This window comes from Acanthochromis polyacanthus, chromosome 21 (genome assembly GCF_021347895.1).
Source record: "Acanthochromis polyacanthus isolate Apoly-LR-REF ecotype Palm Island chromosome 21, KAUST_Apoly_ChrSc, whole genome shotgun sequence".
In the NCBI taxonomy this organism is placed as follows: Eukaryota; Metazoa; Chordata; class Actinopteri; family Pomacentridae; genus Acanthochromis; species Acanthochromis polyacanthus.
Window position 1 is genome coordinate 4,263,596 of NC_067133.1, and position 21,497 is coordinate 4,285,092.

Below are 21,497 nucleotides of genomic sequence, written 5' to 3' on the forward strand. Positions count from 1 at the left end.
AAAATGTTGAAAATGTTCAAACTTAAATATATGCGGATATTGACCAGTTGCAGCGCCTTTTGTGGCTGCTTGTAGAGCCAGTCGGGTCTTTCTTTCTCTTTCTCGGACTCATCCATTCAGAATTCCAGTTAGGATAATCAAGCTATCATGCCTGGAATATATACACACAGATACTAGCATATTTAGGATGTGATACCCTGAATAAAACAGCCTTCAGACTATAAACCCAGTGTTTACATTACGGTGCAGTCTGTGTTAACGAGGCCAGGTCCTCCCCGTCTCCAGCCTACATACTTCTAAAGAGGCTTAGTCATTTTCCTGTCCTCCTTTAGGTCCATGTCGTCTGCCCTTAAAACCTCAGCAGATCGCTAACAGCATATGATCGACCCTAATTCCCCATCAGTTAGTAAAGTATACTTTAAATCACTGCTTGTATTAAAACCAGAAAACCAACCGGTCATCTTTTAATGGCTTCCTGCTTTAATTTTCAGTTTTGTTTATTTGTATATCACCAGTTCACATGTCATCCTATAGGGTGTTTCACATAATAAGGGGATTTTCAGCTGAATTAAAACAAAATATCATGAATGAAAGATCTTTAATAACTGTGAGTAATACAGTAACTATATTATATTTATTGTATTTTACGTCATATGTGGGAAACAGTTCAATAAGCCGCTAATTGCGTGACTTATTTTGAGCCTTGTACACAGTACGGCTGTAAGAATGGTATCGTTTGTCATCAGTCTATGATATTTGGTACAGTTATTTATGGTCTCCAGACTTTGGTTATCCCCTGACTTTTCCCTTGTGTCACCACAAGGTCCATATTTACGGTTTTGAATGGAATTTCTCAACGACTCTTAGATGATTTGCTCCCTTTAAGATAAATCACAGTAATTGTGACGACGTCCTGACTCTTTCAGCATCATCAGGTCCAAAGTTTATTTTGTCCAGTGCTTTAGTTTAAGACTAAAAAACAAATATTACTATGTTGGTTTGGAGTAGAAAGTATTTTTAGTTCAGTTTTAAGCTAAATATGGTACTTTCTACTGCACTACATTTATCTGACAGCTTTAGTGATTTTAAAGATGAAGATTTTTCACATTGGAAATTGGAACAAGCTTCTATAACATGACACATTGTTAAGGCTTTAAACCAGCGATTTCTGACCTTTTTGGCTTCTTAAATAAAGCAGTGTGCAGTCGAGGTTGTGAACAGCTCCACCAAATAGTGATTTCCCCTCAAAACGTCTCACATGGCTTAGTTTTGAATAAATATTCAAGTCATGTAATATTTCAGCAAAAATCAAACATCAGAGAAAACCAGATTTGAGTCTCAGAAGTTTGTCTTTTCTTCATTCGTCTCAGATTTCACTGCTGTTCCTGTATATAAAACTGGATACAAAGTGTTCCTATGCACTACTACTTAGTTCAAACTTGCTCCACCTGCAGCACATACATTTAACTTACACTTATTTCGATGGTGCCGAGGCTCAGAGAGTAAACGCAGACACATTTGAAGTGAAACAGTTATAAAACAAAACTTAAATCAGGTAGAAATGGAATTTAACAATGCTACAAAGCTGGGCCAAAAACCCAGTGCCTGTTACAATCAGCACCAGCAGTAAATAAACTCTGGAGTATATTTCACATAGGTGAAGTAAAGTAAGGAAAAGCAGATCTTTCTGACTCAAACTTTGGTACCTCCAGGGTGATCCACGTCTGTACATCCAAATGCAGTAAAGAAACCACTGGTAGAACAGCTTTATAAATAAATTAAAAGCGACGTTGAGCCCTCCTCACTGACGGAGCAGGTAAGCCAGTTTCTTTACATATATAGTAGGGAATGGTGCAATTCATAACTAGCTCCAGTGGTGAAACTTAAGGTGATGTTCTGCAACTAAAGGTGTGAGAGTGGAACATGCTGCTGACTCACTGATACTCTGAATAATCTAATCACATCAGATATAGTAATATATCAGTCAGAGCAACCAAACCAGTACTTTCACATTAATTTTCTGGATTTCTTATGCAGGACTTTTACTTGTAATGGAGGGTTTTTATTTTGCTGTAGTGGTGTTTAATAATACTTCTTCCACCACTGATGTCTGCAGACTGTTAGCACCGAATTAGTTTATTTGTCATGTTGTTTATACACTGCCTGGCCAAAAAAATAAGTCGCCATCTGGATTTAGGTAACCCTCCAACGCATTATTAAAACCTGAAGGATAGTGGAGAACCATTATCTCCAGGAACAAATGTGGTCTGATGAGTCCAGATTTATCTTGTTCCAAAGTGATGGGGCCATCAGGGTAAGAAGAGAAGCAGATGAAGTGATGAACTCATCATGGCTAGTTCCTACCAGCCTGTGGGGGTTAGGGTTATGATCTGGGGTTGGTCAGGTTCAGCAACGTTATGTTCCCAAAGAATAAGACCAGGTCTTTCCATCAATGGATGTTTTCTTCCCTGATGGTCATGGACATGTTCCAAGATGACGATGCCAGCATTCATGGGGCTCAGATTGAGAATGAGTGGATCAGGGAGCATGAGATGGATTGTCCTCCACAGAGTCCAGACCTCAGCCCCATTGAGAATCTTTGGGATGTTCTGGAGAAGACTTTAAACAGCAGTCTGACTCTCCCATCATCAATATAAGATCTTGATGGAAAATGAATACATCTCTGGATAGAAATAAATGCTGTCACGTTGTAGAAGCTTATCGAAACGATGCCGCAGCGAATGAGTGCCATACTCGAAGTCCAACAATATATTAGTGTGCAACTTTATTTTTTGGCTGGGCATTTTGTAGTTTTCATGTATAGTCTGTCTGCAGTTTATGAAGGCACCATCATGCCTCTGTCTCCCTCTAAAATATATGACAAAAGGAAAAAAAAGAAGTTTAATATTGAAACAATTAGCAGCAAGCAGTGAACGATCCAACAATGTAAATCAGACAATTCATCTGAAGAAGAGCTCTGTGTGTCGTTTCCATGTTTCCCCCGCGGCTGTGTGGGTTTGAGATAGTGAATGTCTTAAAAAAAAAGAATACTTTGACAATTGGAAGAATTTAGACAATCTCTTCTTAGATAACTTCCAGTCAGCTCTCTGTGGGTGTTTGTCCTGCTTCCAAGCAGACTAATCCAAGATCCTCCCTTTAGATTAACATTTTCCACATACTGAGGCCAAATGATTAAACCAGACTTTTAAATTTTAAATGATATTGTTTTTACAGTAGCGGAGATAAAGAGCCGCTATTTATTCAAATGATAAAACTGATAGCAGGTACACATCAGAACAGAGATCCTTGTCATGTCTCTATTTCCTTAAACACAGGAACTACTGAAAAACATGAGCTCAAAGGAAAGCGTTCTGATTGTTGAGGCTCAGGTTACCTCCTCATCTCTCCTAAAGCACACACTAAACTGCAGGTCCAGTTGCCTTTGACTCTCCGTTTCGTGATATGAGCTTATCAGTTTAATTGCTGCACCGTGGGCCTTCCCACACTGGCTGCAGGTCTCTCACAGCGAGGGAGCCAAACACATGCTGAGCAGCTCAGACCCAAACAGTCCTGTAATTAGGTCCAATTTGAGAGAAATAAGATGGAGACTGAATGCAAAAAATGTGATGGTTTAAAAGGTTTTTCAGTGCAATCATAAAACCAAAAGTGTTTATGATTCTGAGTTCTGCTTGATTTATGCTCTTTGACATAAACAGGAGGTTGATTGGACAGGAGGGGGGTCTCATGCAGGAATTATTTTTAAAAATGTGTGAAATATTTTTTTAGATAATCTTTTTTGAGTTCTCCCAATGGATTTTTGAGAGACACACAACCCATAAATGGTATTAAAGAAATCATCATGAAACCAGTTGATTACTTACTTAAAGAAAGCTTTTTCTTACATGACAAGTTTTCTTAAATTTATGTTTAAATATGCAAATGAGGCCTTATCTTGTTAGTTAATTTAAACACAACGCACTTGTGCTCCAAACAAAAAGGATGCACACTCAATGAAGGACCTAAGATCCCTGACCCATCACTGTACACACCAGTGAGCAGTGATTCCTAACATCTCTGGAGGTCATCAGGTGGAAACCTCCCTTCAACAGTGTTTCCCCTATTTAGTCCCTAGGCGGTGAACTCTGGCATCCCAGATTCACCCTTCTAGTGTCGGTTCACACTGCTGCTACACAATCCAAACAGCACTGCCACGTTTAGGAGATGCTCCAGGTAGTGGCCAGTGCCGATGCTACCAGCTAGCTAGTGCAGGATGCTGAATACCTCATACCAACTGCTAGAAAGTGACAAAGAAACTATACTTATAAACTCTCCAAACCTGCTAGTGCTAACTGTAAATGCTAATGCTAGCTGCAAGACTACTACAATGTCCAACTGCTAAAAAGTGACAAAGAAACTATACTTATAAACTTTCCAAACCTGCTAGTGCTACCTCTAAATGCTAATGCTAGCTGCAAGACGACTACAATGTCCAAAGCAAACTTACCACTTACTGAGAAACTTTACAAGCCAGCTCACCAAACCTGCAAACTAATATCTTTTTAAAAATATGAATCAACCTCCAAAACTGAATCCTGAGTAAATTTCCAATCACGTTTCATTTGGTTGACAGATTAGAGTCCAAATTTTGGTATCTCTTGTGATCATTTATAAAATCAGAAAATGATCTGAACAGCCATAAAAACAAGCAAAGAAACAACAACAAACTGTATTAACCATGTTTTTAGGAATAAAATATTCTATAAATCAGGCTGTGAAGGACATATGAATAGCAGTTTTGTAAAATTTCAAGCATTTCTACAGGAAACATGCACTATTTATGGATAAAAATTACATACAAGTGCATGTGAAAATGTCATTATAATCCATATAAATACTGGTTTCCAGTAAAAATGAATGAATTTTTACAAAAGCTGTGTTCAGTCGGGTTTTAACAGTTATTCCGTAAATGGCTACATTCCCACCGCCATCCACATTTGTGGATTTATGATGAGTGTTTTTCAGGGTCAATAATAAATCATACAGAAATGTGGTTTTAATTGAAGCTCAAATGACTGCTCTGCATTGTGTTCACTGTAATGGATAACCTGCATGAATGAGCCAGAAATGCCCAGCAGGTTGGCTCTTTGTCTCAGAATCTGATGTAAATGGTGTTTTAAAGCACTTTTAAGTATAATATTACATGTTATGTATACAAATCCAAACCACACAAACAGTATCAGTAAAGGAAGAGGCCTTCTTGTTTACATCAGATTTATATTCATGTGGCTACTGGATATTTCTCCAGTTTCTAAAGTTTTTCCTCATGTCATGTTTGAAATATTCTTGAATCAATTCAGTTTCTGCAAGTCAGTTTGACCTTGGTTTGCTGGTAGAGACACAAAAGAAGCAGCCAGACAACGAGTTCCTCCACGTGTAAACAACGTCTCACATGGACCTGAAACGAGACCATCAAGTCTTCTGTCTCCTCACGGCACGGCTAAAGGCAGGCGTGCTGAGGTTTAGAGGGATAAGCCAGCTCCGATCCTTCCAGACTGATCTTTGACATTGTCTGTACAGTATAAGCTGCATCCTCTCCATGACATGGTAAGCAGGTAGGACGGGCGCAGCGACGGGAACGAGGGCAGCGGGAATCAGGGAGGGAGGGGCAGAAGATTCTGGTTTGGTGGAGAAGTTTGGCTGACCTTTTCCGGTGACCATGTGACTGGATCGAGGAGGATGTGGGGATTAGAGACGGAGGTATAAAAGTGCAGAGACAGACAACCCTCATCACAAATTCAAAGGCGAAAGCAAGAAGCGGAGATCAGCAGCGGCCTCCTGGGATATCTGTGACAACAGGTAAGAACAAACTGCTTTCCTCTAACTGTGTTGTCTTGGCTTCCTAATGAATGTGCTAGACTTCAGAGCATATTAATTATGACTAATAACGGCTGCTGCCAGTACGACTTATAATGTGTCCCATGGTACCAAATTAGGAGCAGTAACAGCAACTACTTGTGGATTAATTATGAGTAAATGAGCAACTGGAGTAGTGGGTGATGGCAGGAGAGAATGTAAGATGACTTTGATGATGGGGGTGGCTTTAATTCAGCAGCTGTGCATCACTAACTGCAAGTAAAAGTGTAAAACAAGACAAGAAAAAAAAATCCTTGGCCTAAATAAAAGTGAGGTTCAAGTAGAAAAAGAGAACAGAAACAACTGAAAGCTGTTTTTTCTTTACTGAGGATAATGTGAAAAGTGGTTTGATGTTATAAAATCAATTAAGAATCGCAAAAGAAAGGCAGATTTACACAAAAAAAGATATGAGACATGAATAGAAACTCGAGGGGGAGAGCAGGTGTGGGGAATTTCTAAAGCCCGGTGTAAAGCGGATTGACTTCAGGGGCAACAATCACAGCAAACAGATGGCTAATAACATGCTGGGCAGCATCTCCGCGGTGCAGCTCAGCCACAGCTTCACAGATCTGCACATGAAAGCGGGATATTCTGCTCAGGAGAGACTCTGAGAGTTCCATCCTCAGGCGGTCTGGGGCTGCTGGTGCTGATGCAGGTGCTGCTTAGGTTGGAGTTACATAATGTCCAAAAAAGCGGGCTGTTTTCCACCCCCTGTCAAACTGCCTTAACAGGATTACCAGAGGCAGCAGTCAGAGGAAGGAGGAGGAGAGCTTTGGTGGGATCCTGCTTAAGATCTGGTTTGAGATGAGAACAAGAGGAACACAGTGATATTTTGTCAAGAGATTTGCGGGTCCACTCTGACGTGTTTTGATGCTCGCTGGTTGATGCAGCTGCGCTCAGATTCAGACTTGACATGTAACAAAACGCAGCAGTGAAAATGAAATGCGGAATGTACATTTATGAATCTAAGTAGAGTATTTTCCTAATGGAGGCGCTGTGGATTTGAAGTTTCTAAACTATCAGACGTCAGCAGCAGGTCAAAAGTCTCTGAGCTCATGGAAAAGTTGGGAGGTCAACAATAAGGTTGTTTCCTTACTGCACATGCCATCCTAATAGTCTAAGAAAGGCAATTAGCCCGCCGAGGATGATCGTAGGATTAGAGCTAATCTGGATGTTTAGCCTCATTGGCATAATCTCCACTGATTGGCATCGAGAGCTGGAAAGAAACGGGATTAGCAGAGGGCAGCGGAGGGCAACAGAAGGCAAAACAACGCACGTGTAACGACGCTTCCTCAAAATGGTCTTTCTTCCGTCTTTCCTTTTAGACACCTTCAGCAGAAATGAACTCCAGCCCCCCTGCAGGAAGCGCCCTGGCCCCCGGCGGAGCCACCGGCCCCACCACACCCAAGAAGGGCCCACCCAAGTTCAAGCAGAGGCAGACTCGTACATTCAAGAGCAAGGCTCCCAAACCAGGCCAGAAGGGGTAAGACAGCAAGACGTCTGATGTCCACGTTTTCTACATTTTTAGTAAATCTTTGAATGTTTTTTTGGCGGAAAAAAAAGAAATGTTAAAAATGTTTCAAAAGAAATTCGCAGAATTTTGGTTGATTTTTATGTGAATGTTCTTAAAGAAAATATTAAAAGTTTTACTGATATATATGTAATCACTTTAGATATTTTTAGGATTTTTTGGAAGATTTTTACTCATTTTCTGAAAATATTAACAAGAATTTTCTTGTCAAATTTGGGGGATTTTTTTTTTTAAATCAAACTTTTAAGGGAAGTTTTTATTACATTGTTTTGTCACATTACACCAGGATGCAACACACAACACAACGCTGACCTCTTTTGTTTCCTCCTCCTCCAGTTTCGGTGACGATATCCCTGGCATGGAGGGTCTCGGCACAGACATCACAGTGGTGTGCCCATGGGAAGCCTTCGGCGACATGGAGCTCAGCGACTTGGCCAAATACGGCATCATCTAAACCTGCTGCCTCCTGCCTTCCCCGCCTGCTGCACCTCTCTCTCTCTAATCCTCTCCGCCCTGCCTTCTCTCCACCTCAGCTCGGCATGCCGTGATAAGGCTGTCAGCAAACCCACTAATGCCCTCTCGTCTACCTACCTCAGGCTGTCCTCCACTAAGTGGACGGAAAGCATAATCATGCTCTTATTTTTATGTTATTATTATTATTATATAATACTGTTTACAGTATCTATACTTGAAACGAGAAGACGAGAACTGACCTCCACCTCCCCTCATCCTCCCCCCTTCGTCCATCTACACTAGTCCTCTTCTGACTTCTCCTTCCTCCTCATCTGGACCCCCCCCCCCCCCTCCCCCTTCACCCCTAACCCACGGCAATGGACGCAAGCAAAACACTGGTTAATACTATCTTGGATTTGCTTCTAGCTGTCTGTTAAATTGTAAATAATTTGTTTGCAGTGTTGAACCTTTTTACCTTGTCTTCCATCTTACCTTTTGTACTTCCTCCCTCTTTTATTCTCCACTGTATTTTCTACTCCTTGTCTGCAAGGCTGTTGTAAACACCAAGGGATGTAAGGATTTCTTGCTTGTGTTGTACGGCGCTTTGGACAAAAGCGTCTGCTAAATGAAACTGTAGAACTGTAGAAGGAGAGCGTGCACTGCGTCGTAATGGTGAAAGCTTCGACGCACTTTGGTTTGATCACGGAGAAGGAACTCCCTTTTATCCCATCTGCCTCTCTCTCCTTGCTGCTATCTGAACCTGAGTCCCTCCTTAGAGAAAACAAAGGCTGATGTGTTTTGTGTTTGCAACACGGAGCGCAGCAAATGTACTGTGAGCTGGTTTGTCCTGATAGCTGCAGTAAAATGTGTTTATTTTTAGTACTCATGGTGTCCGTCTCTTTTTTTTCTGAAGTGCAAAAATGAAAATGAAAATCAGAAAGCAAGAAACATGATAGATGATCCAAGTGTTTGTTGTTAGAGGAATGCAGGAACATAACTGTAAATATAGTATATAAAGAACATACACATTAAGTTAGATATATAACATTCTATTAGATATTGTATCAGTATTGGAAAATCGACATTACTTCATTATCCGATTGTCCGATTGTTACTATATCACAATAATATATTATTCTAAAATGTATATATACATTATTGTTTTGTTGAATGTTGATAGAGAGATAGATAATTAGAAGAAATGAAAAATCATCTCTTTTTTGCCTACATTTCCTCATGAGGGCTTCCAGCTCCACTGATTGGCTAGCAGGGCACACCAGTTCTTGAGTATTACATGCACTCTAGACAGTTACATGCACTGCCTGGCCAAAAAAGAGTCACCACCTGGATTAAACTAAGCAAATAGGTAAGAGCTCGCCATTGGATAATTACTGCAGTGATGAAACAACTTATTTAACCCTAGCTGATGCAGTGAGGAGCTTCTCATTTCTTGAACAACCATGCTGGAAGACATATCCTGTGGTCATGGAAAGGATGTCAGTCTGTCTCAGAAGGGTCAAATTATTAGGCTGCATCAAGCAAAGAAAACAACAAAGGAGATTTCTGAAACTACTACAATCAGATTAAGAATCGTCCAACGCATCATTAAAACCTTAAGGATAGTGGCGAACCATCGTCTTTGAGGAACAAACTCTTAGATGATCATAGGACATCAACAGTAGAACTCATGGCTGTGTTTAGTAGTGAAAGTAAGAGTATTTCCACATGTGCAATGTAAAAGGAACTCAAAGGATTGAGACTAAACAGCTGTGTAGCTGTAAGAAAACCACTGATCAGTGAGGCTAATCATAAGAAAAGGCTTCAGTTTGCTATAGAGCATAAAGATTGGACTCTGGAGCAATGAAAGAAGGTCATGTGGTCTGATGAGTCCAGATCGATCTTGTTCCAGAGTGATGGGGCATCGGGGTAAGAAGATAGGCGGATGAAGTGATGAACTCATCATGGCTCGTGCCTACCAGCCCCTGAGGGTTAGGGTTATGATCTGGGGTTGGTCAGGCTCAGCAACATTATGTTCCCAAAGAATGAGGTCAGCTAACTACCTGATGATACTGAATGAGCAGGTCTTTACATCAGTGGAGTTTTTCTTCCCTGATGCCATGGACATGTTCCAAGATGACGAAATCAGAATTAATGGGGCTCACATTGAGAATGAGTGGATCAGGGAGCATGAGACGTCATTTTCACAAATGGATTGTCCTCCACAGAGCCCCATTGAGAATCTTTGGGATGTACTGGAGAAGACTTTATGCAGCGGTCCGACTCTCCCATCATCAATACAAGATCTTGGTGAAAAATGAACACATCTTTGGATGGAAATAAATGCTGTGACATTGCAGAAGCTTATTGAAATGATGCCATGGCAAATGAGCACCAAAGCTAAAGGTGGGCCAACAAAATATTAGAGTGTGCGACTTCTTTTGGCTGGTTAGTGTATACGCCATTAATGTAGGTACATGGAGGCCAGCTGCATGTGCTCACGTTAACACAGACGTACAGATGACAGCTCGGTAGTTCTGTATGAAACATTTCTTATTTAGCAACAAGTCTTACCATTATAGTGTCTGCATACATGAAAAACTGTTGCAGGTGTGTGGAGTTTAATTGGGCTTTTATGTGGATATTACCTGAACACACCCCACCCGTCTAAATACTACTGCAAACCAACACACCCCATGATTGCGAGGGCACAAAAACAGGAACATGTGCCCTGCCACGCCTCAAAACAAACTGCTCAGGAACACCTCGCAGAATACAACAAGGTCATGACCCAGCCTTCAACCCAATCAAGCATCTGTTGGTGTAAATCATAACTAAAAACAAGTGAGACAAATAATGTGTTACTAAAAATATCGCATAAGAAACAGCAGAAACTGGTCTCCAGCTACATTTCACAGAAGTCCTATGATGACATTTGCACCAACTGCTATTAATTTTGAAATTTCCTGAAATCATCACACTCCTACAAGCATCTTTGTACTCCTGGGAAAGTCATACAAAGAATAAAGGTGTTGTGAAGCATCTGGATGAGGTCTGAGATACAATTTCCTCCTTGTCTCACTCAACTCCTTGTACTTTTTGATGATACTTGAAAACACTTGGACGTGATGTTACAGCCTTTCTCCATCTTTTGAGCAGCAATAATGTGCAGCTCTCTCAGGGATGGACCCTATAAACAGCTCACTAAGCTCTCTGGTTGCAGGCATCACCTACACTTGAGAAGTATTAAGTGCAGTGTACCAGTAACTGAATGGAGAACTTCTGTTTTCAGTTCTTAGTGTTGTAGAACATTGTGGAACATGTACAAATTATCAGGATCATTTGAAACGGAACAGAAGCTGCCTTTTCTCAAAAATCAGTGAATAAACAGAGAAAACAAACAAACAAACAAACAAACATTACTAGTAGCGCCAATAAAGAATAGAAAGTATTATATTCAAATACAGAATAACAATCATTTATTATTATAATCATTATTATTAGTTTATTTTTTACTGTTAGTTTTTTTACTTTGTTAGTGTAATTATTCTTATTGTTATTATTGATAATAATAATTTATTATTATTACTATATTATTTTCTATTCTTATTTTTTTAGTTTATTAGTGAAATATTGTTATGATTATTATTAATATTAATCATAATAGTACCAATAATAGTGCCAATAATAATATTTTATTATTATTTTATAATTTCTTTACTCCATTATTATTTTATTATTATCTTATGAATTAAAATACTATTATTCTTCTTATCATCATTATTATTATTAATATTTTTCATTATAATTATTATTTTTATATAATATAGAATAACAATAATAATTTATTACCATTATTAGTATAGTTTACTTTGTTATTATTAGTTTTTTTACTTTATTAGTGAGTTATTATTATGATTATTAATAATGATACTACTATTACTACTACTAACAATAACATTTATAATACTTCTTTATTATTATTATTACTTCACCCTTTATTATTTTACTTTATTAGTTAAAATATAAATAATAATAATAACAATAATACAGTGTGAGTGTTTTTTTACTTTATTTGTAATGTTGTTATTAAATTTTTTAAAGAAAGTTTGTTTGAGTCCTTGGATTTGTGGGGTTTCCTTATGTTTTTTTCTATTTTACTCAGGGCAATTGCATAATTAATAATACTGCATGTTGTTAGTCTCATTATTCACTATAATCAGGTAAAGTTGTATTTTTTACAGTTTGCATAAGATTTTATTCAGTAATAAAATAAGGCGGGTAAATTTTCATCGATAACACAGCGGTGTCTTAACCAGAGTATTTTAACTTGTCTGGGTTTTTCTTATTTCTCTGCTGGAAAACACATTGGCTCAACAGCTGTTGCTTGCAAAATGCTGTAGAAATAACAGTGACTGGACTTGACCTGACCTGACAATTTCAATGAATATTAAGAATACTAGTAACCACAAAAAACATAGAAATAGTCAGAATTCATTAACATCTCTAACACAATGTCTTACCATTTTCTGTCACTTGCTTGTATCCTTTCCAGCCAGAAGAAACCCAGTGCTCAAATAAAAAAGTCACTATAAATCAAAAGCTGGCATCAGTTTGAGTAATTTGGGCATTAAATGTATTTCTGTCTGGACCAAAGTGGAGGAGCAGTCGACTAAAAGACAGACGTTGTCATCTCAACACAGCCAGAACGACTAAAAAGGCCCCAAAAGACTTAAACTGCTCTAATCGCCGAACAAACACCTCCACATGCCTTCTGTCAACATCCTTCAAAACTGTTGTTGTTCATCTCTATTCCCAGACTCTGCGGTTACCATGGCACCCCTTCCAAAATAATGATCTCATGGGGTGACTGAGAATACGCACACAAGGACATTACACAAGGCTTAAGGTATTAGCGCTTCTGAATTTTTCAGCAGATGTTCACGTTGATAGCCTCCATATATGAGCCTCCAGCCTGCTCCTGCTGCAAATCGACCTATAATGGAGAATCTAAAGCTCCGTTTCTGTAAGCTTTACACAAAAGAGTGAAGTAAGAGTTGAAGGGTGACTTCAGATGGAGCCGAACACACCCTATTATAAGCCTCGCGCTTGTACGGGCATGAGTCGAGGCGTTACGTACGGGCTTGCAAAAGACAACAGCCGAAAGCATTCTGTCTTCCTGATGCAACAACGCCTGCAGCCGAGTCACTGATTTCACATGTTGTTGCTGAGATTTAACAGTAGCTAAGGAAACAGATACTCCTCTTCTGTATCCTGGGATGAGTCAGTTGGACTCACCTTAACTCCTGCCCTCCCTCAACGACAACGTGTTCCTCACATGGCAGGACGCCTCATGCTTAGTCCAGACACTCCGGTTGGGCCACATCAAGAGTGTTATCAAGAAATGCAAATGCTTAATGGGAAACGGGGAATCGTGAAGAGGGAGGTGTGATCACTTCCAGGTGTTTGAGCCCCACCTATATCGTCAGGGAGGGACACAAGCGAGAGCGAGGCAGACAAGAGGGGAAAGAATGGAAGGAAAGAATGAGTAGGGTGTTCTGTGTTAACCCGCTGATAAAAGCCGAAAACAATCCTCTCCGCCGCTGACTTCTGACCTTCGTATCTCGTGATCTTCCAGTTAACTCGACTTGGCAGAGAAATGGGCACATCATCAGGATAAAGGAGATAAAAACTTCAGCCAAACTTTAAGATTGCGGGGTGTAATTTCGACTCGCCTCCCAAAGGATTAGAAAAAGGTAAGAGTCTTTTTTTGAATAACGGTTTGAGTCTCTTTTTATCTTTAACAGTTTCAGGACGAAGATGCCAAACATGCATGACTACTTTCTTTACAATCCTCAGTAACGTTTCTGGTCTTTTATGGCATTTTGAGTTTAATCAAACTAATAGTCGCTCAGAGCTTCATATTCAAATCAGTTCACATATATTTAGGCCAGCGTTGAAGGCCTCGGTCATATTTATCCTGCATTAAAGCTACCAAAAGGTCATCTTTGAATCTCTCCTGCGGAAACAAAGACTCTTCTGTGGGCTGGAGGAAGTGACAATCAGCTATCAGGAGTGAATATCTCTGTCAAACTCCCATCTGAACTCTGTATAAAACCCGCTCCTGGTGCTCGGCGGCTCTCTCTTTCTTGTTGTTCTTCTTTTTCTGTCGCAGCCTCACCTCACCTCCACTCCGCTGTTGGTTTTTCCTCCAGCCTTGTTCTGGCATGTTTACCCACTCCCTCCTCCTGATCTCTTCACTCTCGCTGTCAAACCTCTTTCCCCTTCTTCTTCTTCTTCGTTCTCCCGTTGCGGCCTCCATTTCATCCCCGCTTGCTTTCCGGTGTCAAGACTTTTAATGTGTTTGAGGAAAACTTCTACCTCTGACTGATGTTGCTGCAGTCAAAAACGAGCAGCGTATACTTTGTGCTCACATGCGCTCTTTGTTTCAGGAATATAAAGACCTGCCATATCAAAGGAGAGCTGAAAACAAGGACTGAATCGTCATGTGGATTACTACAATGAATATGGCCTTTTTATCCAACAAATCCCTTTTCCCAGTCCTCCTCTTCTTCTACATGCCTCTCACCTGCCTGTGCCAGTCAACCAACAGCAGCTCAGCCAACATCCCGACAACTTCCTCAAACGTGACTACCCTGAAGGGCGTGAAAGGCTGCAGCCGTCACCTGAATCCCATCTATAGGTATCTGTGTGACCGCCGGGCAGTGTGGGGGATTGTGCTGGAGACCCTGGCCGCCTCGGGCTTTCTGTTCAGCATAGGCCTCCTCGTAGGCCTGCTGATCTGGTCCATGTGGATCTGCGTCTCCAAGCGGCACCACCGCAGCAGCATCGGCAGCATAGTGGCCTCCATGTTCTTGTTCCTGCTGGCCACGGCCGGGATCTTCGCCATCACCTTCGCCTTCATCGTCCGCCTCACCCCGCAGACCTGCCCCACCAGGATCTTCCTCTTCGGCGTGCTCTTCTCGCTGGCCTTCTCCTGCCTGCTGGCCCGCTGCCTGGCTCTGTTGGGCTTCGCGGCTGCTCGGGGCTGGGGGGAGCCCGCCGTGGCTCTGGGGCTCTTCACCGTCCAGGTCATCATCAACACCGAGTGGCTGATCCTGGTGCTGGTGCGGGACAACAAGCCCTGCGCCTACAGCCAGGAGGAATTCGCCATGCTGCAGATCTACGTGCTGTGCCTCCTGGCCATCGCCTTGATCCTGTCGCTGCGCCTCATGTGCCGCTCCTGCTGCACCTACAGCTACAGCTACACGGGGCCCACCAACCAGCAGCGCAGGGTCCAGGCCACGCTGCTCTTCCTCACCCTGCTGCTGTCCGCCGGCATCTGGGTGGTGTGGATCACCATGCTCACCAGGGGAAACCCGGAGCTGGGCCGCCGGCCGAACTGGGACGACCCAGTGATCGGCATCGCCTTGGTGGCCAACGGCTGGGTGCTGCTGTTGGGGTATGGGTTGTCTCAGGTCGCCTTCTTCTGCCAGGGGGAGGCCACGTCTAAAGATCTTCCTCTGAGCTTCGCAGGCTGGACCAGCCCCAGCGCTGACATCCCCGGACTGAACAGCCCGAAGGAAGGAAAAGAAAATGGAAGCTTTGAGAATGACACAGAGAACAGGAGAGGTGAGATGTTGTTGTCTTAATTAATCATCAGAATCGTGCTTAGGACACATAAATAATGCATGTTCACAGAAGAATGATTTTAGTTAATTTCACAATTAAGTCATTAATCATTTGTGCCTAGAAAGAGGGGAAAAATCTGAAGAGACGCTTTCACGATGTTTGGTCTGACCCAAAAGGATATTTAATTAATAATCATAAAGGAAGATGCCATTTTTCTTAACGTTTCAAATTTGAAACTTTTGCAAATGCTTGTTGAGCTCTTATGCACCAATCTCATACAAAACACTACCGTTCAAAAGTTTGGAGTCACTTAGAAATGTCCTTATTTTTGAAAGAAAAGCAGTTTTTTTTCAATGAAGATGACATAAAATTAAACAGAAATCCAGTCTAGACATGGTTAATGTGGTAAATGAATATTCTAGCCAGAAATGTGTCATGGAATATCTCCATAGGGGTACAGAGGAACATTTCCAGCAACCATCACTCCTGTGTTCTAATGCTACATTGTGTGAGCTAATGGTGCTGAAAGGCTCATTGATGATTAGAAAACCCTTGAGCAATTATGTTAGCACAAGGATAAAAGTGTGAGTTTTCATGGAAAACAAGAAATTGTCTGGGTGACCCCAAACTTTTGAACGGTAGTGTAGATTTCTGTATCATTTTCCTTTTTCGGGATCAGTTTCGTGTTTGAACGTGCATGGCTGAACTACTCCAATGTTACAGTTTGCTGTTGTTCAGTGCAGTTTTAGTGTCTGAGCAGAGTCAAAGGTGAGCTGGTGTGCTCAAGCTGCAGAGATGTACAAAATGTGTCAAAAGTGACCCAAATCCATTGGAAAGTGGGTACAGTATCTACTGACCCATACTGCGCATCAAATAGTTAAAGGTCTGCACATTCTCAAGGAAGCAGTAAGTTTAGAGTTACATGTAAGTCATTTTAAGGCAGGAAGGGATAGTATTCTTCTTAAAAAATGTCTAAAAATGTAACTTGGATACACAGAGATGAGTCTTTATGGGTTTAATCAATGACGAGAGAGCGACTTCAAAGAAAGATTATGTCAATTTTTTCAGCCACTGAGCCACAACTGACTATTGCGGAATATTTGCAAATTAAAAATTTATTGTAGAAATGGTAGCACAAGTTAGCAAAATGTCCCTCCCATAGTAATATCTACACAAAATTTGCAGTGAATGCAGGCTGTACAAGCAGCTGAAACTCCAGAATTTCCAAATAAGGAATGTGTTGTTTCTTCTTCTCCATGATCTCATTTTGGTGTCCTATAATCTGTAAAAACATTCAGTATAATAGAAAAAGTAACCATCGCCGAGTCTGACAGCAATTTCAGATTCACTGAATGACATTCTTTATGCTGAAACAGAACCGCGAGCCAAAATGAACTGGAGTCTCTCGTCCAATATTATAAATTGAATTCTGCTATCAGTGGGCTCAGCTCCTCTGTGGGCCTTCATGATGAACAGCATGTAATGACCTGATAATTAGCTGACGGTATCGTATGTCTCCCTTCAGGCAGGAGGACTGAGCAATCGCTGCGATCGCCCTACGAGTCCGGCTTCTCCATGACAGTGAGTATTACTCCATAAAGCATCACACCGCACAATGAAACACCGGGACCTTTTAGCACTGCAGCTAATTATGACCAAGTCGTATTGTAAGGTTAATGAACATGCTGTTTATAGCGGGGGTTAATTCCACTGTGATTATATGCATCGTTGTGTGTTTCAGGATATCGACCCTGACAAAGATTACAGCATCCCTCGACCTAAAGCCACCAACTACAGCGAACCCTACGACGATTATTACGGACACGAATAAAATCCCATTTTTTTTGTCTGATGTTTTACACACAAACATGAAATCCAACCACTGAAAATTGCTCTTTTTTTGTGTAAATGTAAATATTTTTTAATGCTGTAAGACAGGGGTGTCAAACATGCGGCCCGCAGGTCAAAAGCGGCCCTCCAGAGGGTCCAATCCGGCCAGCAGGACGACTTTGTAAAGTGTAAAAATTACAGTGAAGACATTAACTGCACCGTGTAAGTTTCTAAAACTAGAAATTTCTAATAATCTCTAGAAAATGGGAAGTTGTTTTGATCATAAAGTAAAATACCAGATTGCTCATTGTTCTTTTGTCGTTTAGGTCTCATTTGTGTAATATTTTGTCTTGTTTTTGGGTTTTTTTGTCTTGACTTTTGTCGTTTGCCTCACATTTTGTCGTTTTGTTTCTCGTCTTTGTCGTTTTGTTTCCTTTTTGTCTCGCTTGTGTTTTATTTGTTATTTTGTGTTTTGCTTTATTCATTGTTTTGTCGTTTCTTTCATTTTGTTTCATGTTTTGTCATTTTTTTGGTCATTTCTGTACTTTTTTGCCTCGTTTGTGTCACTTGTCCATTTTTTTCATCGCTCCGTAACTTCTTTCTCAAATTTTTTTTTCTTTTTTTATTGTTTCATATCATTTGTCTCATTTTTTGTCATTTTGTTTCTCGTTTTTTTTGTCTGCATTTATTCTCATTGTTTAACTCCATGGAAGGGGTGTCAATATTTTATGAGATTAATGCATATTAAATATTTTATTATTTAGTGCATGTTGTTTCTTGCTTTTGTCATTTTGTCTCATTTTTGTAATATTTTGTCTCGATTTTGTTGTCATTTTTGTCCGACTTTTGTTTTTGTCTCACATTTTTGTCGTGTTGTGTTTCCTTTTTAATCTCGCTTGTGTTTTTTTCATTTTTGTCATTTTGTGTTTTGCTTTATTCATTTTTCTGTGTGTCTTTTTTGTCATTTTGTTTCACACTTTTGTCATTTTTTGTCTCATTTGTGTCGCTTGTCCGTTTTTTGTCGCTCTGTAACTTTTTCGGCAACATTTTTTATTTTGTTTCGTGTTGTCTCATTTTTTTGTCACTTTTGTAGTTTTGTGTCTAATTTTTGTAAAATTTTGCCTTGTTTTTGTTTTTTTTTGTACTATATCTTTCAGTTCCAGATACCTGTGACTAAATGTTTTGTGCCTTTTTGTAGATAATCCGTGATCTCTAAGTTGTAATGTGTAAATGATAAACTGAGAAATAACATTGTTGAAGTTGAATGTATTTTTTCTTAACAAATTTCCATTTGTTCATAATGCTTTGTGAAAAGATGGGTCCTTCAATGGAAATATTTTTAGAATGCGCTTTTTTGCACTAAAACAAAGCAAAAAATTAGGAGTTGTGGTTATTTATAGGTTATTATGCTGGGATTTAACTGGTCAGACCCACAAATTGTGCTGAATGTGGCCCCTGAACTAAGATGAATTTGACACCCCTGTTATAAGAGATGCTGTTTTTCTGAGTCTGCCAGTAGGATGTAAAATCCTCAGCCTCAAAATGAGAAAAAAAAAAAGGATCAGCAGCATGACTCATCAACTGGAGCTTCATCATCAAGGCTGGATGGGTTCAGAGAGTCCAGCTTTCTTCTGGCGGGAAATCCACATGATAAATGTGAGCTTCTGTCATGACGTGTGTGTGTGTTGTATGCGCATTGTGTGCTGCTCAGAAATGGTATATAATTGCCCCGAGGTGACAGAGGAGGCGTGAAACTGTCACTCCAAAGGTGCCAAACTGCCGAGCAGAGCCGAGACATCTGTGAACGACGGAGAGGAGGGACGAGAGGACGGGAAACGAGGGGAGGTGAGAAAGGAGAGATGAGATGAGACAGGACAGGAGGAGGATAGGACGGGGAACCTGTCGCTACTGTGGGAGGGCTGATGCCATCACTGATTAACATCTTCATGTTCAGAGTTACGCTAAAGTCGCAGGTTTCTGCTGCGACAAAAACAAGGACGTGCTCTGTGTACATTGAAAGATACGAGGACTGCCTCTTTCCAACGGCGCATACTTTAGTGTTTTCTTTTTGCACATGCTTGTAGAATCAATAAAAAGTTCTTGAGTGAATGCCCTTTGTTGTCTCTGAGCTCTATGTTTGTTCCCTGCACATATGGACCGCTAATTAATCTCTCAAATGGAGTCAGTGTCACGAAGCTGTATCACAGTTTAACCACCAGGGGGCAACATCTGGGTGCAATAAACTGCTGAGGTGAGAGAGAGGAGTGGAATCAGAAAAGAAGATTGAAGTTTTCATGAAACACACAGCGTTATAATACCACACAGTGCAGCTTAGACACAGGAGTAATTATAGTCTATATAACAGGAGTGTCACACTCATCTTAGTTCAGAGGCCACATTCAGTCCAATTTAAAGTGATCAGTAAAATCCCAGCATAATAACCGATAAATAACCACAACTCTTAATTTTTCCTTTGTTTTTGAGCAAAAAAGCACATTCTGAAAATATTCCCATTTAAGGAACTATCTTTTTACAAAACATTATGATTAAATTGAAATTTTTTTAAGAAAAATAAATTCAATTTCAACATCGTTATGCCTCAATTGATCATTTACACATTACAGTTTACAGATCACAGATTATTTACAAAGGAACAAAACATTTAGTCACAGGTATCTGAAATTGAACAATGCAGTATTTTACTTTTAAAAAGACAAAAAACAAAATGTTACAAAAATGAGACACAAAATGACAAAAAAATGAGACAAAAATTTTCACAAGAAAGCGACAAAAAAATGGACAAACGACACAAATGAGACAAAAAAATGACAAAAGCAAGAAACAAAATGACAAAAACGATACATAATACAATGAAGGAAGCAAAACACAAAATGACAAAAACAAGACAAAAAACAAGCGAGACAAAACAAAAACAAGAAACAACAAAAACATGAGACAAATGGCAAAAAAACCCCAACAAAAACAAGACAAAATATTACAAAAATCAGGCAAAACTACAAAAGCGAGAAACAAAATGACAAAAATAAGACAAAAAAACATGCGAGACAAAATGGAAACAAAAATAAGAAATAAAATGACAAAAACGTGAGACAAATGACAAAAAAACAACAAAAACAGGACAAAATATTACAAAAATGAGACGCTAAACAACAAAAGATCAATGAGCAATCTAGTATTTCACTTTATGATCAAAACAACTTGTCATGGTCTAGAAATTATTTTAAATCTATAGTTTTTATAGTCTTCTCTGCAGTTTTTACTCTTTACAAAGTCATCCTGCGGGCCAGATTGCACCCTCTGGAGGGCCGGTTTTGGCCCACAAGCCACATGTTTGACACCGCTGCTCTATACAGGACTCAGATCTAACTCCAGTTCTACGGATGATTCAGTGTGCAGCGGTTTCTGGTTGCAAACTTGTTTATTCTTGCCCCTCATGGCCTGTGGTGCTCTGCCATCCACAAAGGTCAATTCCTCACTTCAATAGAGGCAATCTCTCACACATCCCCCCTTTTATCAGACAGCCTTCAATCTATTCTTCCAATTAGCCCGACTTCAATTACTCAGAGAGAGCGTGCCATCAAATTGGCAATTGGCCTCTTGTGCATTAGAGCAATTAGCGAGGATATGAGGTTTCCTGCCACATCCAACCCATTTACGGCCATTAACTCCAGATGCAATTAAAGATTGTTCCAGATTGTTTCCCCCCCTTGGAGGCGATGAGAAAGTTTGGAGGTGGTGGAGGAGTTTATCGCGGGGCAGAAAAAAAAGCCAAGAGTTAACGCCGATGAAGCCCGGCCAAGCGAGAGGAATCGTGCACAAAATCGTTGCCTCCGTCATTCATCCGACTCACACGAGGAAACGCAGGACTGACAAGTTTACCGACAGTCCGGGTACTGATTCTTGGTGAGCTTATCAGAGGGTTGCAACATTCCTTTACCTCCACCACCGTGCTTAATCAAATACAGCTCCTTTATCTGTATTTAGTACAGGGGGGGTTGTACTATTTAAAGCAGTCTCTCTCCTGATTGGATATCTTTACTCCAGCCAAACAGTGGAAAGAAAAGAAAATACGCCTGATGCAATCATGGGAAGGAAGTAACATAATGGTTATCAAGAAGCA

The 21,497-nt window shown here is 40.3% G+C and overlaps 2 protein-coding genes across 2 annotated transcripts; both read left to right on the forward strand.

The window, feature by feature from the left end:
• Window positions 1-5,712: 5,712 nt before the first annotated feature.
• LOC110953117 (retinal cone rhodopsin-sensitive cGMP 3',5'-cyclic phosphodiesterase subunit gamma-like) lies at window positions 5,713-8,779 on the forward strand. The gene is made up of 3 exons (XM_022196965.2): window positions 5,713-5,856; window positions 7,239-7,396; window positions 7,781-8,779. Exons 2-3 carry the CDS (start codon window positions 7,254-7,256, stop codon window positions 7,896-7,898), a joined length of 261 nt encoding a protein of 86 aa, XP_022052657.1. The 5' UTR covers window positions 5,713-5,856; window positions 7,239-7,253; the 3' UTR covers window positions 7,899-8,779.
• A 4,312-nt stretch (window positions 8,780-13,091) lies between these two features.
• On the forward strand, window positions 13,092-19,919 carry LOC110953118 (retinoic acid-induced protein 3). Its single transcript, XM_051941253.1, has 4 exons — window positions 13,092-13,650; window positions 14,347-15,526; window positions 17,052-17,107; window positions 17,268-19,919. Exons 2-4 carry the CDS (start codon window positions 14,401-14,403, stop codon window positions 17,355-17,357), a joined length of 1,272 nt encoding a protein of 423 aa, XP_051797213.1. The 5' UTR covers window positions 13,092-13,650; window positions 14,347-14,400; the 3' UTR covers window positions 17,358-19,919.
• Window positions 19,920-21,497: the final 1,578 nt, after the last annotated feature.